Source organism: Macaca mulatta, chromosome 10, assembly GCF_049350105.2.
Source record: "Macaca mulatta isolate MMU2019108-1 chromosome 10, T2T-MMU8v2.0, whole genome shotgun sequence".
Taxonomy (NCBI): domain Eukaryota; kingdom Metazoa; phylum Chordata; class Mammalia; order Primates; family Cercopithecidae; genus Macaca; species Macaca mulatta.
Genome location: NC_133415.1, coordinates 81498828 through 81517302, shown reverse-complemented (window position 1 = coordinate 81517302; position 18475 = coordinate 81498828). Strand labels below are relative to the sequence as shown.

Sequence of the window (18475 nt, the reverse complement as noted above, 5' to 3'; positions counted from 1 at the left end):
TTTTACTGTGACAAACAATGCTTCAATAAACACCTTTATACATTTATCTTGGATCTGTGCGTTTTTTTAAATCACAACAAGACAATCCCTCAAATAGTCCTGCTAGTTCAAAAGTGTGCATATTTTAACTTTTACTTCACATTTTTCAAACTATTTCCCCCAATTTGTAGCAAATCATACTCACAGGAACAAAGTGGGAGAATGGCTTATCTTCACTAGTTACGAATGTTACATCTTTTTAACTTTGTGCTAATCTAATGGGTAAAAAATAGGTTATTATTCTTTCGTTAATTTCTATTCACTGCTTTTTTTTATTGCAGTAAGAACACTTGAGATTTACCTTTTTAACTAATTAAGTACACAATACTGTGTTGTTAAGTATAAACATTGTGTCGTACAGCAGATCTCTAGACAAATACATCTTTGATAAATGATTCTGTTCAACCACATTTCTGTTCACACAGTTCTAGCTTCCCCCTTAGGAAAAGGATTGCCTCTCCCCACCCCCATCCTCCATATTTACTTTTCCACATTATTTTTAGCTCTTTGCTGCTTTCTCTTTGCAATCTCAGATATTTATCAGGTTCATTCTCAATACATTGAATCCGTTTTCCTCTGTGTCAATTATAGTCTTTATTTTGTCTAATGTTTTCTTCATTCGATTACTAAGCTCTTAGCTTCCTTGTAATCCTTCCATATCTCATCTGTATTCCTTTCAAATTGGTATCCTTTACTTTAGAAGCCATATTTCTTGCATCCTGTTAGGATGGCTGAACTGCTCTCTAGAATTTATGTCTCTATCTTGGAGGAAATGTCTTCAAAGACTGGCGTTCCTTTTTCCCTGTTCTGCAATAATATTTCCCAGGCCTCACTGGTTGTTTTCATTTTCATCACCCAGATCCTGATTTCATTGACAGGACATGTAGTTTGCTTATGTCTTGCTCCACCATGACTTGAAATTTTTTTCCTATATATAGCTGGAGGGCAAGACAGCATGACAACTAACAACCCATCCTAGGACCAGCAGCAACCACTTCACACAGCCCTGAGAAAGGGGCTTGGAATCTTCTGCCATGCCCCAGCCCAGTTTTCTGACTTTTACAACCAATGTAGGATAAGAGAATTTGTGCCAGAGCATCTCCCAGGCCTCTGTCTGCCTCTGCTCCAGTTCCGGGGTCTCACTTTTCAGTCCGAGATACCCACAGCCTTGAGGGGCTGTCAGGTGGTTGCCAAGGAACCGACCGGCAGGCTGTGCCTCCAGGGGCCTCACTTGGCGATGTTCATTACCCCTGCTGGTCCTCAGCCTTGCAAGCCTATATTTTATACTGATTTTATCAGCACCCTGACAGGGGATCCATCTTTCGGGGGAGGACTCGCATTAATAAAGCTTATGAGACTGCTACATGAAACCAGATGCTGGATTATTGACTTACAAGAAGAAATAAATGATGCAAGATGGAAAATTTGAAGTCCACAGCAGCCATGCCTTTTATTTTCGATAGCTGAGTTATACAAGAAGCTAAACCATCATGCCAATTCCTATCTGTGAATTTGCAATGAAAGTCACTGCCATAGAAACCAAAATACTCAGGGCAAATGCTCTCTTTATAGGCAGACCTACATAGGAAGCCAAATAACCAAAGAGTATTTTTGGGTTTGGGAGGTTTTCTTGTTTTTTTTTTTTTTGAGAGGGAGTCTCGCTCTGTCGCCCAGGCTGGAGTACAGTGGCGCGATCCCGGCGCATGGCAACCTCCGCCTCCTGGGTCAAGTGATTCCCCTGCCTCAGCCTCCTGAGTAGCTGGAATTACAGGTGCCTGCCACCACGCCCAGCTAAGTATTGTATTTTTAGTAGAGACAGGGTTTGACCATGTTGGACAGGCTGGTGTTGAACTCCTGCCCTCAGGTGATCCACCAGCCTTGGCCTCCCAAAGTGCTGAGATTACAGGCATGAGCACTGCCCCCAGCCTGTATTTATTTTTAGTAGAGACAGGGTTTCACTATGTTAGCCAGGCTGGTTTCAAACTCATGACCTCAAGTGATCCACCTGCCTTGGCCTCCCAAAAAGCTGGGATTACAGGCATGAGCCACCACACCCAGCCCAGAGTATTTTTGAACACAGACTCAGAGCTAGGGAGGGTGGATGAAGCAATGAGACTGGGCTGCCCAGTGTCTGTGTTCTGCCAGTCACCATATCCCCCATATCTTTGCCACTGCTATCAACCAGTCTGCTCGTAGGCTTCTCTTCTCTTTTGCATCTGGGACCATTTCCCACTTCTGAGAGCTGGTTCCCTCCTTTATACAATCATTCAATCAGGAGATGGTCAAAACCATATCTGGAAAACCAGGTCTGGAAGGCTGTCTGATGGTTCACAAAATTTTTGATGGATGTGGTGGCTCATGGCTGAAATCCTAACACTTTGGGAGGCTGAAGGCAGAAGGATCACCTGAGCCCAGGAGTTTGAGACCAGCCCGGGCCACATGGTAAGACCTTGTCTCTACAAAAAATAAAAAAATTAGCTGCATGTGGTGGCTACTCAGGAGGCTGAGGCAAGAAGATCACTTGACCCCAGGAAGTCAAAGCTGCAGTGAGCCATGTTTGTGCCACTGCACTCCCGGCCTGGGCAACAGAGTGAGACCACGTCTGAAAAGAGAAACATTTCCCTTTCATCTTCTGATGACTTTATTTTTTGTCCCTTCTTTTCACAGGTGCGGACTTTAGTGACTTTACAGGGGAAAATCTCATGTCCTCCATGAACAAGTTCTGAGGAGACCTTTTAATAATAGGAACTGGGCCAGGCACAGTGACTCACGCCTGTAATCCCGACACTTTGGGAGGTCGAGGCGGGCAGATTACTTGAGATCAGGAGTTCAAGACCAGCCTGGCCAACATGGTGAAACCCCATCTCTACTAAAAATACAAAAACTAGCCAGGCATGGTGGCACACACCTGTAATCCCAGCTACTCAGGAGGCTGAGGCAGGAGAATAGCTTGAACCCGAGAGGTGGAGGTTGCAGTGAACTGAGATTGTGCCACTGCACTCCAGCCTGGGCAACAGAGTGAGACTCAGTCTCAAAATAACAATAATAATGATGATGATGATAATAATAATAATAATAATAATAATAATAATGGGAAGTGATCTTAGGATCTGCTCTCTACTACCTCTTATGCTTTCTACGAGTATTTCTACCTCAGCTTTCTAAGAGTATTTGTTTTATTCCAAATGGATTTGTTTCCAGAGTGTGGGGTTGGTGGAGAGCAGCCCCTTGGAGAGTTGACAAAACAACACCCAGCCATAGAAAGACAGCTGATCAGGTTTCTGTTTGGTACACAGTCTGGGTGTCGAGCTGGGAACAGACCACAGGAGGGGGCAACATGCCTTTCTGACTCTTTTCAGAAAAGCGAGGCTGTTGTTTCCCCAGGAGAAGAATGTTCAGTCATGGGTTGAGATCTCCTTATCAGTTGCACCACCCTTGCAATTTTGCGACAGTTCCTATCAGAGAGAGGCACTTGGCTGTCTGCCAGACATGCGTCTGAGAGTTGTCCGGAGTTCCTTTCTCCTTTGAATTTTTGTTTTAAGTTGAAGGAAGTCATATCAGAGGTTGCTAACTCAATTGGACCCTCCAAACCAGAAATCGTACAGAGAATTTCTCACTTTATCTATAAACTGTCCAAACCAGAAATTTTAGCAGCACAGTAAAGGGTGGCCCTCGCTTGCCTCTCACTCCACGCCTGACGTTGGAGAAGTAAAGGTTTGAACCCTTGCCTCTGGCAGCCTGGGCTCAAGGACAGCAGGAGCTGGGGACTACAAGACAGCAGCCTCACTCATGCTGACCTGTTGGCCTCCTCATGCCCCTTTGTGCTCTAGGTTGACATGTTAACGAACTGAGAGTTTTACCTCTTTTATTTCAGAAATGGGTCAAATTTAAAAGAGACTTTGATAATTTTAAGACTCAATGTATCCCCTGGGAAATGAAGATCAAGGACATTGAAAGTGAGTATGCTGGTGTCACTGTTTTTTTAATTGGTTTCCTAAAGCATTTCCCAAGAGCTTGGATTGTTTCCTTGGCCCTCTGAATAGATTATTTCATTGGTTCTGTTGTATTAGGAAAAAAGAATGGGTTTTGAACTTGTCAGACCACGATTTGTTATTTATTTGTTTGTTTGTTTTTATTTATTTATTTTTGAGACAGAGTCTCACTCTGTTGCTCAGGCTGTGAGTGCAGTGGTGTGATCTCGGCTCACTGCAACCTTCACCTCCCAGGTTCAAGCAATTCTCCTGCCTCAAGCTCCTGAGTAGCTGGGATTACAGGTCTGGGCCACCACACCTGGCTAATTTTTTTGTATATTTAGTAGAGACAGGGTTTCACCATGTTGGCCAGGCTGGTCTCAAATCCCTGATCTCAAGTCATCCACCCACCTTGGCCTCCCAAAGTGCTGGGATTACAGACGTGAGCCACTGCACCCATCCCAGACCAATATTTAAATTCTGCTTCTTCACTTTCTTACTGTGGGCACTTAGGCAAGTTAGTTAACCCCAAAGAGCCTCAGGTTATTTATCCAGGAAAAGAAAGGGAGATCCAGGTGTCATTCAACAGACTGATGTGAAAATTGAATTCATCACACACATAAAGTGCTCAATAGTGTCCATGTTTTCCTTCTGCAGCACTCATACCCACCATCTTTTCTCTCTCTAGGTCACTTTGGTTCTTCAGTGGCATCATATTTCATCTTTCTCCGATGGATGTATGGCGTTAACCTCGTCCTTTTTGGCTTAATATTTGGTCTAGTCATAATCCCAGAGGTAAGAAAAGAACTTCCTAAATCTTTGGATAGAGTTAAGGCTTATGACCACCATCATCAAGTATCAACCAAATACTTCCTATTTTACAAAGAATCAGTCATTCATCTAAAATGCTGTTAGGTTGGTGCAAAAGTAATTGTGGGTTTTGCCATTAAAAGTAATTTATAAATTACTGCCATGAAAAGTAAATTTATAAAATTAAAAGTAATGGCAAAAACCACAATTACTTTTGCACCAACCTACGACCTAATGTACTCACATCAATTACCCAGATAGTTAAGTACAAAGAATGGAACCAAAATACTTTGTTCCTTAATTAATAGGTGAATCTTAGATTTTTCTACTTCTCATTTTACCTTAAGATCAGTGGAGAATTTATGTTTCGGTGAGTTTTTTCTTTTACCCTCAAACAAAAGAGAGGGATAGAATACATTATATCATTATTTATCACCAAAAAAAACCTTGGATTTGAATATCTCTCCTCACTATTCTCCCATATATAATATTTTAAGGAAGTTTTATTTTAGAAACAGGGTCTCACTCTGTTGCCCAGGTTGGAGGGCAGTGATGTGATCAAGGTTCAGTGCAGCCTTGAACTCCTGGGCTCAAGTAGTCCTCCCACCTCGGCCTCCCAAAGTGTTGGGATTACAGGCATAACCCACCACACCTGGCCCCAGATGTGATCTTATTATGGACGTAAATAGATTCTTATCTACAGATGATTAATTGAGAAACAAAAAAGGGGTAGTAAGCAATTTGTGCAAAGTCACACAATAAGTTCATTGTGAATTGGATCCCAGGTCCCCAGAGTGAAGGCCTGGGGTCTTTTCCAAGGAGCCTGTGGCTCACTAAGCACTGAGCACAGCAATTGCTACAATTGCTATAGTCCTGACTGAAATACTTGGTGCCAGTGCTGGGTACACAAGTGGGTCTACTTCAACAGCTTTCAGAGGAACAATATGTCTACATTTAGTATGTTCTTCCTCACAGGTGTATTAATTGGTTCTTTGATGACTTACTGACTCCTATTTTGTTATAAATGGTTCTGTGAGCATATTATATCTGCAGTTACATGCTTAACTTTTCTGCACAGCCACTTTCAGGACATTAAAAACCTTTCACATCATGTGAATTAAATCAGATTTATTGGAGGAGGTTGACCATGCATTATAATAGCCTTTGGTAGCAAAGGAGTGTTACATTATTTATAAAATTGTTGGATTCTTTTCTAAATTACCCAAAACGTGTGCTTACAAATATGTCATTAACTAGCCTTTGTACTCTTTCATATACACACCCAGAAGTCAAGGGTTCTGAGTTCACTTAGCCCTACATATATTCCTATGCCAATATCACTTTCTGACCCAGAAGTTAGCATTTTAAACTTCACTGTCAAGCATACACAAACACTCTGACACCAAGTCTGGTTCTCCCCACGGGGAAAATATTGTCAAAAGCTAATAGGAAGTTTCATTTCTCTCCTCCATAGTCAGGTAAATATGAAATGTTTTCCTCAGTAGTCAATGGGGAAATTTACCTTCACAAAGCTCTTGGCTTTCTTCTTGGGATCTTTTTATTCCATGAGAAGAGAGCACATTTAAATGCCATAGGCCTATGAGACATCTCTGGAATTTTGCTACGCAGTGGTCCATGAAAGGCAGTTTTGTGGGAAGTTGAGGAATTTTAAGGACACTCAGTTGTTTTTTTAAAGAAAACATTAAATTTGGTATAATTTATATATGTTTATAAATATTTTTATGAGGGAACATTTATTTGAAACAATAAAAACTTAGTGATTGGTGCATTCCAATGAAGCAGCCAAGATCTGAACCATTCGTGCTAGAGCACCTTGATTTGATTGGCAGGTGATTGGGAAACCCGTGTCGGAGTGGGTTGAGAGTAAGAGAGAGAGAGAGAGAGAGATACCTTGCAGGAAAGAGGAGCCTTGGCTTGGGAAGAGGGAGAATGGAAGAAGGGAAATAGAGGAGAAGGGAAGAGGTTTAGACCAGATAGGAGCCTGTTGCAGTAGGTCAGTGCTAGATCCGGGTAATATCAATGGGAATGGATTAAAAGAGAGGAATCAGTGAAGTGCACGGACAAGTCTTGATGACAGGTTGGATAACAGCAATTAGGATGTGCGGTGTCCTAAGATGCCTTTTTATTTAGGATGATGGGAAATTGGCCATATAGGAATCAGACACAACCAAATTCACTGCATATATGAAGTGTCCTGTTGGTCAAAGACACAGAGAACTTCAGGGCCCAAGGGTTTTCAGCATAAGCTAAGGTTCAGAGATATCCCCGTGACTCATGGATGTTTTAAAATGAAGCATAGTGAACCAGAGGGTCCAGGGATAAGAATAGTAGAAGTGCTCAAACATGACTTTAAAATAATAATAATAATAATTATTATTATTATTATATATTTTTTGAGACAGAGCCTCATTCTATCTCCTGGGCTGGAGTGCAGTGGCACAGTCTTGGCTCACTGCAGCCTCCACCTCCCAGATTCAAGCAATTCTTGTGCCTCAGCCTTCTACGTAGCTGGGATTACAGGCACGGACCACCAGGCCCAGCTAGTTTTCATATTTTTAGTAGAGACAGGGTTTCGCCGTGTTGGCCAGGCTAGTCTCGAACTCCTGACCTTAAGCAATCTGCTCGCCTCAGCCTCCCAAAGTGTTGGGATTACAGGCATGAGCCACCGTGCCTGGCCTTGAATGCAACTTTAACAAAACTTCTCCTTATGTTCATTTTCCTTTTGCTACAAACCCTTAATACCACTTTATGAAATTAAACAGCTCTGAATGTAAGAATGAGCCTTGTTTATCTTTAATTGCCATTGCCTGCATAACCCAGGATATCTATGTGATCCCTGAGGAACCCTCAGTTATGCTGCAGGAGCCGGCTGGCAAGGCCCCACTAGATGACAAGTTTATGTACTTCTCTTCCAACACTGGCTGTTTGTGAAAATCACCTGCGGAACTTTAAGAAATACCAGATCTTGCCAGGCGCGGTGGTTCAAGCCTGTAATCCCAGCACTTTGGGAGGCCGAGATGGGCAGATCACGAGGTCAGGAGATCGAGACCATCCTGGCGAACACGGTGAAACCTCGTCTCTACTAAAAAATACAAAAAAACTAGCCGGGCGAGGTGGCGGGCGCCTGTAGTCCCAGCTACTCGGGAGGCTGAGGCAGGAGAATGGTGTAAACCCGGGAGGCGGAGCTTGCAGTGAGCTGAGATCCGGCCACTGCACTCCAGCCTGGGCAACAGAGCCAGACTCCATCTCAAAAAAAAAAAAAAAAAAAAGAAATACCAGATCTTAGGCCCACCCCCAGTTAAATAAATTTGACTCTCTGAGGGTATGGTCTCGTTATCTCTGTTGTAAAAGCTTCTGTGGTAAGCAGACTTCTATGATAATCTCCAATGACCCTTCTCTCCTGGTATTCATGCTCTTGTGTTATCCCTCCCTTTGAGTATAGGCAAGACCTAGAGACTTGCTTTTAACAAATAGAATATAGAATGGTTAGGTTATGAAAGATTGTGATTTCCATCTTGCTGACAGAATTCTCTGTTCATTCCCCTCTTGGCTTGGGTGTTTTAATGAAGCAGTCTGACAGATTGGAGAGTCCCACCTGGCAAGGAACTGAGTGTGGCCTTTGGACAATGGCCAGCAAGGAACTGAGGCCCTTAGTCCAGCAACCCAGCAACAACCACATAAGCAGTGTTTTTTTTTTGTTTTGTTTTGTTTTTTGTTTTTTGTTTTTTTTTGAGATGGAGTCTTGCTCTGTCACCCAGGCTGAAGTGCAGTGGCATGATCTCTGCTCACTGCAACCTCTGCCACCCAGGTTCAAGCAATTCACCTGCCTCAGCCTCCTGAATAGTTGGGATCACAGGCATGTGCCACCATGCCCGGCTAATTTGTATATTTTTAGTGGAGACGGGGTTTCAGCATCTTGGCCAGGCTGGTCTTGAACTGCTGACTTCATGATCCACCCGTCTCAGCCTCCCAAAGTGCTGGGATTACAGGCATAAGCCACCATGCCCAGCCTCACATCAGCACATTTTAAGGCAGATTCTTCCCCAGTCAAACTTTCAAATGAGACCAAAGCAGAAATTTTGGTTGCAGCCTTGTGAAAGATCCTGAAGCGAAGGACCCAGCTAAGCCATACCCAAAATGCTAGCTACAGAAACAGTGAGACAATGAATGTGTGTTTTTTAAAGCCTCTACATTTTAGGATAATGTGTTATATAGCAGTAGATGACTAATACAGCTCCCCCAGGTGAGTCTAATATGCAGCTAGGGTTGAAAACTGCTAATGTACATTATAAGGTCTTTAAGTAAGCTGTGCCCTAGGTTTACATAGCAAGCATTCAGTCTGTAAACCTCATATGATACTTCCCCTTAAAAATATCTACTAAATTATTTCAGACATATGAAAAGATATAATGAATGAGCCTACCTGCTCATCACCATGCCTAAAAAATAAAATATTACATATACACTGAAGTCCTCTAATTAATTTTCCCCAATTTTATTACCTACATAACCCTCACTATCCTGAACTTTCCATTTCAACTTACATTTTGAAATTTATTGACTTGGCCGGGCGCGGTGGCTCAAGCCTGTAATCCCAGCACTTTGGGAGGCCGAGACGGGTGGATCACGAGGTCAGGAGATCGAGACCATCCTGGCTAACACAGTGAAACCCCGTCTCTACTAAAAAATACAAAAAAAAACTAGCCGGGCGAGGTGGCGGGCGCCTGTAGTCCCAGCTACTCGGGAGGCTGAGGCAGGAGAATGGTCTGAACCCGGGAGGCGGAGCTTGCAGTGAGCTGAGATCCGGCCACTGCACTCCAGCAAGGGGGACAGAGTGAGACTCCGTCTCAAAAAAAAAAAAAAAAAAAGAAATTTATTGACTTAAATACAGTCATTTCTTATTTTCTAAAATCACAGTGTATCTAAAGGTGTATCGCCTTTTGCATTACAGTATAATTTTTTTTGTCTCATTTACAGCAAAGGTTTGTCTTTTTTAGTTATTTTGTTCAAGAAAAAAACTTTTGGCTTTGCTGATTCTCTCTGAAATGTCTTTTTAAAAAAAATTCAGTCTTTGGGGGGCACAATTTGCATAAAGTAAAATTTACTCCTTTTAGGTATACAATTCAATGGCTTTTGACAAATGATCAGGTAACCACCACACAACTGATATATAGAACATTTTCATCACCCTCTAAATTTCTCTAGTATCCACTTTGCAAGCAATCTCCTCTTCCAACTCCCAGCCCTTGACAACCAAGGATTAATTTCTGATTCCTGTTCCTAAAGTTTTGTCCTTTTCAGAATATCATATGTATAGAAATATGTAGTATGCAGTTTTTTTGTGTCTAACCTCTTTCAGTTGGTACAATGTCTTTGAAATTCATTCATGTAGTTTTATCAATCATTTGTCCCTTTATTGCTGAAATGGAATTGAAAATTACAATGAGATTGTAATATTCTACCATATGGGTATATCATATTTTGTTATCCATTCACCAGCTCTTGGACATTTCAGTTGTTTCTATTTGGAAACTATTATGAATAACTCTACTATAAACATTCACATTCAGGTCTTTTTCTTATATATCTTTACTTTTACATTACTAATTTCTTTTTTTTTTTTTTTTTGAGGCGGAGTCTCGCTCTGTCGCCCAGGCTGGAGTGCAGTGGCGCGATCTCGGCTCACTGCAAGCTCCGCCTCCCAGGTTCCCGCCATTCTCCTGCCTCAGCCTCCCGAGTAGCTGGGACTACAGGCGCCGCCACCACGCCCGGCTAATTTTTTTTGTATTTTTAGTGGAGACGGGGTTTCATTGTGTTAGCCAGGATGGTCTCGATCTCCTGACCTCGTGATCCACCCGCCTCGGCCTCCCAAAGTGCTGGGATTACAGGCTTGAGCCACCGCGCCCGGCCTACTAATTTCTCTTATATGTTTCATTTCATTCCGTCTAATTTCTTGGGGTTTGTATTCATTATCTATCGCTGTGTAACAAGTTACTCCCTAAATTTTTGCTGAATACAACAACCATTTATGATTATTTCTGTGGGTCAGAAATCCAGAAGTGGTTCTGACTTGGGGTCTCCCGCAGGCTACAATCTAGGTTTTGACCAAGGTTACAATTATCTTGAGGCTGAACTGAAGAAGATCTGCTTCCAAGATCACTCACAAGGCTACTGGCAGATCTCAGAAGACACGATGTCAAGCTTACTCACATGGCTTCTGCAGGCCTCAGAAGATCTGCTTCCAACCTTACTTATGTGGCTGTTCCCAGGGTTCAGGTACTCAGTGGCTATTGGCCAGAGACACCAATTTCTTACTACATGAGTTTTTCCATAGGCATGCTCATAAGGTGGCAGCTTTCTTCTCCCAGAAGGAGAGAATACAAGAAGGAAATAGAGCAAAAAGAAGCTTCCCACATAGAAGCCACCGTTTTTTATAACCTAATCTCAGAAATGACATTCCATCACTTCTGCCATATTTTATTCCTTAGTGGTGAGTCACTAAATCAAGCCCACACTCAGTGGGAGGGTATTATTGTACACAACAATAAATACCAGAGGCAGGGATCATGTGAGCCACCTCACAGGCTGCCTACCACATTCGACCCTCTGGTCCTCAATGATTCACATCCCTTCCACCTGCAGAATACACTCACCCCTCCTCAAGGCCTCTAAAAATCTCTCTGGCACAGCATCAGCTCAGATTCCAAACTCTCACTCTAAATCAGTAGTTCAGGTGCAGATGAGGCTCCATGGGAGTAGCTCTTTAAATACAACTCCTTGGGTGCAGTTCTCTTTACTGTGAGACTAAAGAGATGTTATCTGCACCAACACAACAAACATAAAATGGTGGGACAGGCCTAAGATAAATGCTATAGGCATGTCTGTGTTCAAACAGGAGAAAAATGGGAGGCACAAGGGAGTTATTGGTCCATAGCAAGTCTATAACTGTATTAGGCTGTTCTTGTCCTGCTATGAAGAAATACCTGAGGCTGGGTAATTTATAAAGAAAAGAGGTTTAATTGGCTCACGGTCATGCAGGCTGTACAGAAAGCAAAGTGCCAGCATCTGCTTCTGTTGAGGGCCTCAGAAAGCTTACATCATGATGGAAGGTGAAGGGAACCAGCACATCACTTGGCGAGAGCAGGAGCAAGAGAGTGACTGGGGAAGGTCCTAGACTTTTAAACAACCATATCTCGCATGAACTAACTGAGTGAGAATTCACTTATTACCAAGGGGATGGTTCTAAGCCATTTATGAAGAATCTGCCCTCATGATCCAATATGTCCTACCAGGCCCCACCTCCAACATTGGGAATCACATTTCAACATGAGATTTAGAAGGGACAAACATCCAAGTGACATCAATAACACAACACCCATTTATAAATTTTCCTCTCAATACCATTTTAGTTGCACTCCATATACTTTGATGTACATTGCCATTATTTATTTTTAGGTATTTTCTAATTTCCTTGTGATCTACAAGTTATTTATGAATATATTTTCAAGACCTTAATATATAGAAAGATTAGCAGCATTTTTTACTGGTTTTTAGTATAATTTTATGTGATCATTGTGTATATTTTATATGAAACTGATACTTTTTCATTACTTGGGACTTGCTTTATTTGCTTAGAATATGGTTAATTTTCCTTAATTTTTATATTTTTTGCATGGTTCAAAATATTACTTGTATTCTACAAATTGTCTATAATCTTAATAATTTTAGAGCAGCATGATCAATTGCTGAGTGAGATAAAGTTAATCTCCTGCTATTGTCTTTTTCTCATTGTAATTATTATTTTTTGTTTTATATATGTTGCTGCCATGTTATTGGGTACATACAAATTTAAGATTGTTATGTGGTGAATTATATTGATATATTTTCAAATGTTAAACCAGATTGCATTCCTGGAATAAACCCAACTAGGTTATTATGGATTATCTTTTTCATATATCATCTGATTTTTATTTGTGAATATTTTATCTAGAATTTTTACATTTATTTTTGAGATATTAGACTGTAAATATCCTTCTTATAACTTTCTTATCATATTTGGGGATCAATATTCGACCTCATAAAGTGATTTGGGAATGTTTCTTTTTTTATTATTCTCTTGAAGAATTTGTGTAAATTTTCCAGTGGTAGGTTTAGGTGAATTTTTGAAAATTTACTTATTTTAATTGACAATTGCATATATCTATGTTGTACAAAATGCTGTCTTGGAATGTGTATATATTGTGGAATGGTTAAATCAAGCTAATTAACATATGTATCACCTCATATACCTATACTTATCATTTAGTTTTGGTGAGAACACTTAAAATCTACTCTCATAGCAATTTTCCAGTATACAATATATTATTATTAACTATAGTCACCATGTTGTACAATAGATCTCTTGAATTTATACTTCCTATCTAACTGAAATTTTGTATCCTTTGAGCAACAATTTCCCAATCTCCCCAATTCCCCAAGTGAAGTTTTTGTTGTCATTGTTGATTTGTTGCTTTTTGTATATGTGGTAGGCAGAATTCTAAGAATGACCCTAAATGACCCTCAATCTTGCATAATCCCCTCCCCTTTGAGTATGGACAGAACCTGGGAATGAGTTATCATGCCAAGATTATTTAATTTAATCACATGAGCTCTTTAAAAGCCAAGAGTTTTCTCTGGCTGATTGCAGAAGAAGTCACAGATCATTCAAAACATGAGAAGGATTGAACACACTACTGCTGGCTTAAAGATGGAGGGAACCATGTAATGGGGAATGTGGGAGCCCTCGAGAGGCTGAGCATGGCCACCATCTGCCACCCAGCAAGGAAACAGGGACCTGAGTCCTACAAGCACAAGGAAATAAATTCTGCCAACAATCAGTGAGCTTGGAAAAGGGCTCCAGACCCCAGATGAGACCCTTAGCCCCTGCTGACTCTTTGATATCAGTCTGGTGAGACCCTGAACAGAGAATCCAGCCACACCATGCTAGACTGCTGACCTACAGAACTGTGAGCTAATAAATGGGTGTTGCTTTAGACCCTCTTTGTGGTAATTTGTTACACAGCAATAGAAATCCAAAGCAGTAGATACCCAGCTTTGGATCTGTAGCACTTACTAAATATTAAACTGTTTTTTGTCACATTGGGAAAATTCTCTGCCATAATCCCTTTGAATACCATTTCTGTGCCATTCCATGTTCTCTCTCCTTCTGGGACTACATATATGTGTGTGCATTTGTGTGTGCATTTGCGTGTGCATTTCTGTATGTGTCTCTTGTCTCAGTGAGCCTTGTCTCTATATTTCCATGTATGCCTTATGTTCTTTTCAGTATTTTCCATCTTTTTCTCTATATATTTAAGTCTCGACTTTTTAAACCCTATATTAAAATTTAGCCATTCACTTCTCTGATCTATATGTTCTCAGATCTGTCCACCAAGCTTTTAATTTCAGTGATAACATGTTTCAGTTCTATAACTTCCATTTGATTGTTTTTATAGTTTCCAGTTCTCTACCAAAATGATTCATCTTGTCCCTTACTTCCTTAAGCATATTAATCAAACTTATTTTAAAGCTCATGATTGACAGCTCCCTTATCTAGACTTCCTGTGAATCTGTTTTTACTGTTTAATTTTTCTTTTAGTTTTTGGTCAAGTCTTGTCTTCTCTTATAACTAGTTATTTTTGACTGAGTGCTAGGCATTGTTTGTGAGCAATTATTGAGATTTACTTATTCCTCTGGTGGGAGAACTAACCAAGATGGTCTATATTTTTGTTTAATTTTACTTTCTGAGTAAAATGTTCCCAGGCCTCAACTAAAAGCTTGGGCTTTTTCCAGATATCTTCCTATTTGCTCTGTGTGTGTGTGTGTGTGTGTGTGTGTGTGTGTGTGTGTGTGTGTAGAAGGGGTTTTGCCATGTTGACCAGGCTGGTCTTGAACTCCTGAGTTCAAGTGATGCACCTGCCTTAGCCTCCCAAACCTATTTGTCCTTAAATTTGACTTTCATTTCATTCTTCACCCCTTTGACTATTCCAAAGTTGCTGCATGCTTTCTTTATCTTTTAGCTGCTGTGATTGAAATAAGCAAATAACTCATGGGGAACAACAATGCACAATCACTTCTCCAGAATTTCTTTATCTCCTGGATCTTGGCAGCACAAGTCATGATTGTCCACTTGTCTAGTTGTTCTCAGTGAAAGAGTTTGTCCAAAGCAACTTCCCCTGCTTTTACTGGCAGTATTGTTTGTTTGTTTTGAGACGGAGTCTCCCTCTGTCACCCAGGCTAGAGTGCAGTGGCTCGGCTCACTGCAAGCTCTGCCTCCTGGGTTCACACCATTCTCCTGCCTCAGCCTCTCAAGTAGCTGGGACAACAGGCACCCGCCACCATGCCTGGCTTTTTTTTTTTTTTTTTTGAGACGGAGTCTCACGCTGTTGCCCAGGCTGGAGTGCAGTGGCGCGATCTCGGCTCACTGCAAGCTCCGCCTCCCGGGTTCCCGCCATTCTCCTGCCTCAGCCTCCTGAGTAGCTGGGACTACAGGCGCCCGCCACGGCGCCCGGCTAATTTTTTTTGTATTTTTAGTAGAGACGGGGTTTCACTGTGGTCTCGATCTGCTGACCTTGTGATCCGCCCGCCTCGGCCTCCCAAAGTGCTGGGATTACAGGCTTGAGCCACCGCGCCCGGCCTTTTTTTTGTATTTTTAGTACAGACGGGGTTTCACTGTGTTAGCCAGGACTGATTCCTGACCTCGTGATTCACCTGCCCTGGCCTTCCAAAGTGCTGGGATTACAGGCATGAGCCACCATGCATGGCCAGCAGTGTTGTTTTTAATAGCAAAATCTAGAAAGAATCCAAATGTCTATGAAGAGTAGACTGTGCAAATACATTATAGTATGTCCATACAATGCAATATTACATAGCAGTGAAAATTAGAGAACTGTAGCTACACATGTCAATATCAATGAATCTCAAAAGTGTAATGTTGTATGAAAAAAACAATTCATAGGAGAATACTTATGCGTGATTCCATTTAACAGGCAAAACTAAAGCACAACTAAACAGGCAAAACTAAACAATGAATGAGTAAAATATAAGGAAAAATAAGGGAATTGTTATCACAAAATATACCATATCTTGGTTGCATCTTAGGATGGAAGAGATATATAATTCAGGAGAGACTTATCCAGGATATTTTAAAGGCCTGGAGATTTTCTGTTTCTTAAGCTAGCTAGTGGATATATAGCAGTTAATTTCCTTTATATTATGATGAACTATACATATCTGTTATACATATACTCTTTTATGTATAACATATTCCCCAATAAGAAAATAAATTTAAAACGAAGAAACAAAAAGAAATAAAAGGAAATTACCTAAAAATGAAGAACCTATAAATTAAGAAACAAAATAATTTTATATTAAACGGTGAAAAATACTAAAGCCTGTGTTAAAAAATCAAAAGAAACATGGTATATCCCTATCCCTACTACTTTTCAATATTAATTTCTACCACTTAATGCAATGTCAGGAAAATTAACATCTTATATACTTTGTACAAAAAAATACAAAGTTATTTTGGTTTGCAGGTGATATGATTGTAAACCCCCAAAAACTCCAATGATTTTATCAAAAACTACTAGAATCTAATAAACAAGTATATTGAGATGACTGAAGTCATTTTAAAGACAAACGGCAGTGATTCTCTGTATATTTAACGTCCACTTAACAATAGAATTTAAAATTTTGACACAATGCAATAAATCTATGCAATAAATCTATAAAATCTATAAAATATGTATTAAATACATTTAATAAATCAGAATATTTCTATGAGGAACACTATAAAGAATTACTGGACAAAAATAAGACAATAAATGAAAGGATATATTCTTGGAAGGAAAAATTAAATCTCGTTAAAAAGTCAATCCTTCCAAGATCAATATATAAATGTAATCCATTTCTGATTTTTTTTACAATTAAGGATATGAATAAGGGCCTATGTATAAGGGTATTAATAACAGAATTATATACATATATAGAATTAGAAATACTTTAATGTCCAACAATAGGGGATTTGTTAAGTAAGTTTCTTATACATATTTTTTATTAGATATTTTTGAAGTCATTTTACTTGGGGAAATACCTTATGATATAGGAAATCGGTCACAAAGAAATATTAGGCTAAATAACTAGACTAAAATATATATAGAACTCAGAAATAACTGAAAGAAAATATATAAATATCTAACAGTCATTATTTTTGGGTTTTGGCGCTGATAAGTAATTTTTAAAATGCTCTTCTGACTGGGCACGGTGGCTCATGCCTGTAATCCCAGCAATTTGGGAGGCCAAGGTGGTAGGATCACTTAAGCCCAGGAGTTTGAGACCAGCCTGGGCAACATGGCAAAACCTTGTCTCTACTAAAAATACAAAAAATTAGCTGAGCTTGGGGGTACACACCTGTAGTTCCCGCTACTCAGGAGGCTGATGTGGGAGGATCACTTGAGCCAGGGAGGCAGAGGTTGTTGCAGTGAGCCGAGATGGAGCCACTGCACTCCAGCCTAAGTGATGAAGTGAGAACCTGTCTCAAAAAAAAAAAAAGAAAAGAAGAAAACGCTCTTCTGTACTTTTTCACATTTTTTACAATGAGTGTGTGTTACTCTTAAAATCAAGAACGCGATCAATGTTATTTAAAGAAGAAAATAGGGCCGGGCTCAGCGGTTCATGCCTGTAATCCCAGCACTTTGGGAAGCCAAGGTGGGTGGATCACCTGAGGTCAGGGTTCCAAGACCAGCTTGGCCAACATCGTGAAACCCTGTCTCTACTAAAAACACAAAAATTAGCCAGGCGTGTTGGCCAGCACCTGTAATCCCAGCTACTCGGGAGGCTGAGGCAGGACACGTGAACCTGGGAGGTGGAGGTTGCAGTGAGCTGAGACTGAGCCACTGCACTCCAACCTGGGTGACAAGAGTGAAACTCCATCTCAAAAAATAAAAACAAATTAAATTAATAAGTACATAAAAAAGAAGAAAATAGGTGTGGCCCACTCTGAGAAGGAAAGCATTTACCCCAGTATATGAATATCTCTGTGTGTTTGTATTTCCTCCACTCATACTTGTGTCATTGTGTTTCTGCACAAGGTACTGATGGGCATGCCCTATGGGAGTATTCCCAGAAAGACAGTGCCTCGGGCTGAGGAAGAAAAGGCCATGGATTTTTCTGTCCTTTGGGATTTTGAGGTACTATTGTCAACATGCCAATGAACTTCCATTTGTGATTATAAAGCCTAAAGATTGCATGGATAAGTATGAAATAGTGCATGCAATTATTAAAAAACCATTGCTTTAATAAAATAGGATCCCAGCACTAAGCTAAATGAGCTTGCAAACCATGTCTCTGCACAGTCCTCCAGGGTCTCCTTCATGCACTGCTCTCTCCAGCCACACTCTGATGGATGTGGGCTCCCCATGCAGCCACTGCGCCTCTCTGTCTGCCAGGTTTCTGCAAGGTGATCTCACAGTATGGTTTTCTTTCCTCATTCCCACATTAAGACCCCAGATCTATCTCCACTCCAGGCTTCCCCCAAGTTTCACATGACATCTTCAACTGAATGTCCTACTTGCTCTTCAAAAGCAACACCTATC

General features: G+C 40.7%; 1 protein-coding gene across 1 annotated transcript in view; it reads left to right on the top strand.

Moving 5' to 3' along the window:
* TMC2 (transmembrane channel like 2) overlaps nucleotides 1–18475 on the top strand; it is a 111120-nt gene that overhangs the window by 39250 nt on the left and 53395 nt on the right. The window contains exons 6-8 of the mRNA XM_077951380.1: nucleotides 3914–3995; nucleotides 4699–4805; nucleotides 17972–18070. Of these exons, the coding sequence (XP_077807506.1) occupies nucleotides 3914–3995; nucleotides 4699–4805; nucleotides 17972–18070 (288 nt within the window). The remainder of the gene's footprint in view (nucleotides 1–3913; nucleotides 3996–4698; nucleotides 4806–17971; nucleotides 18071–18475) is intronic.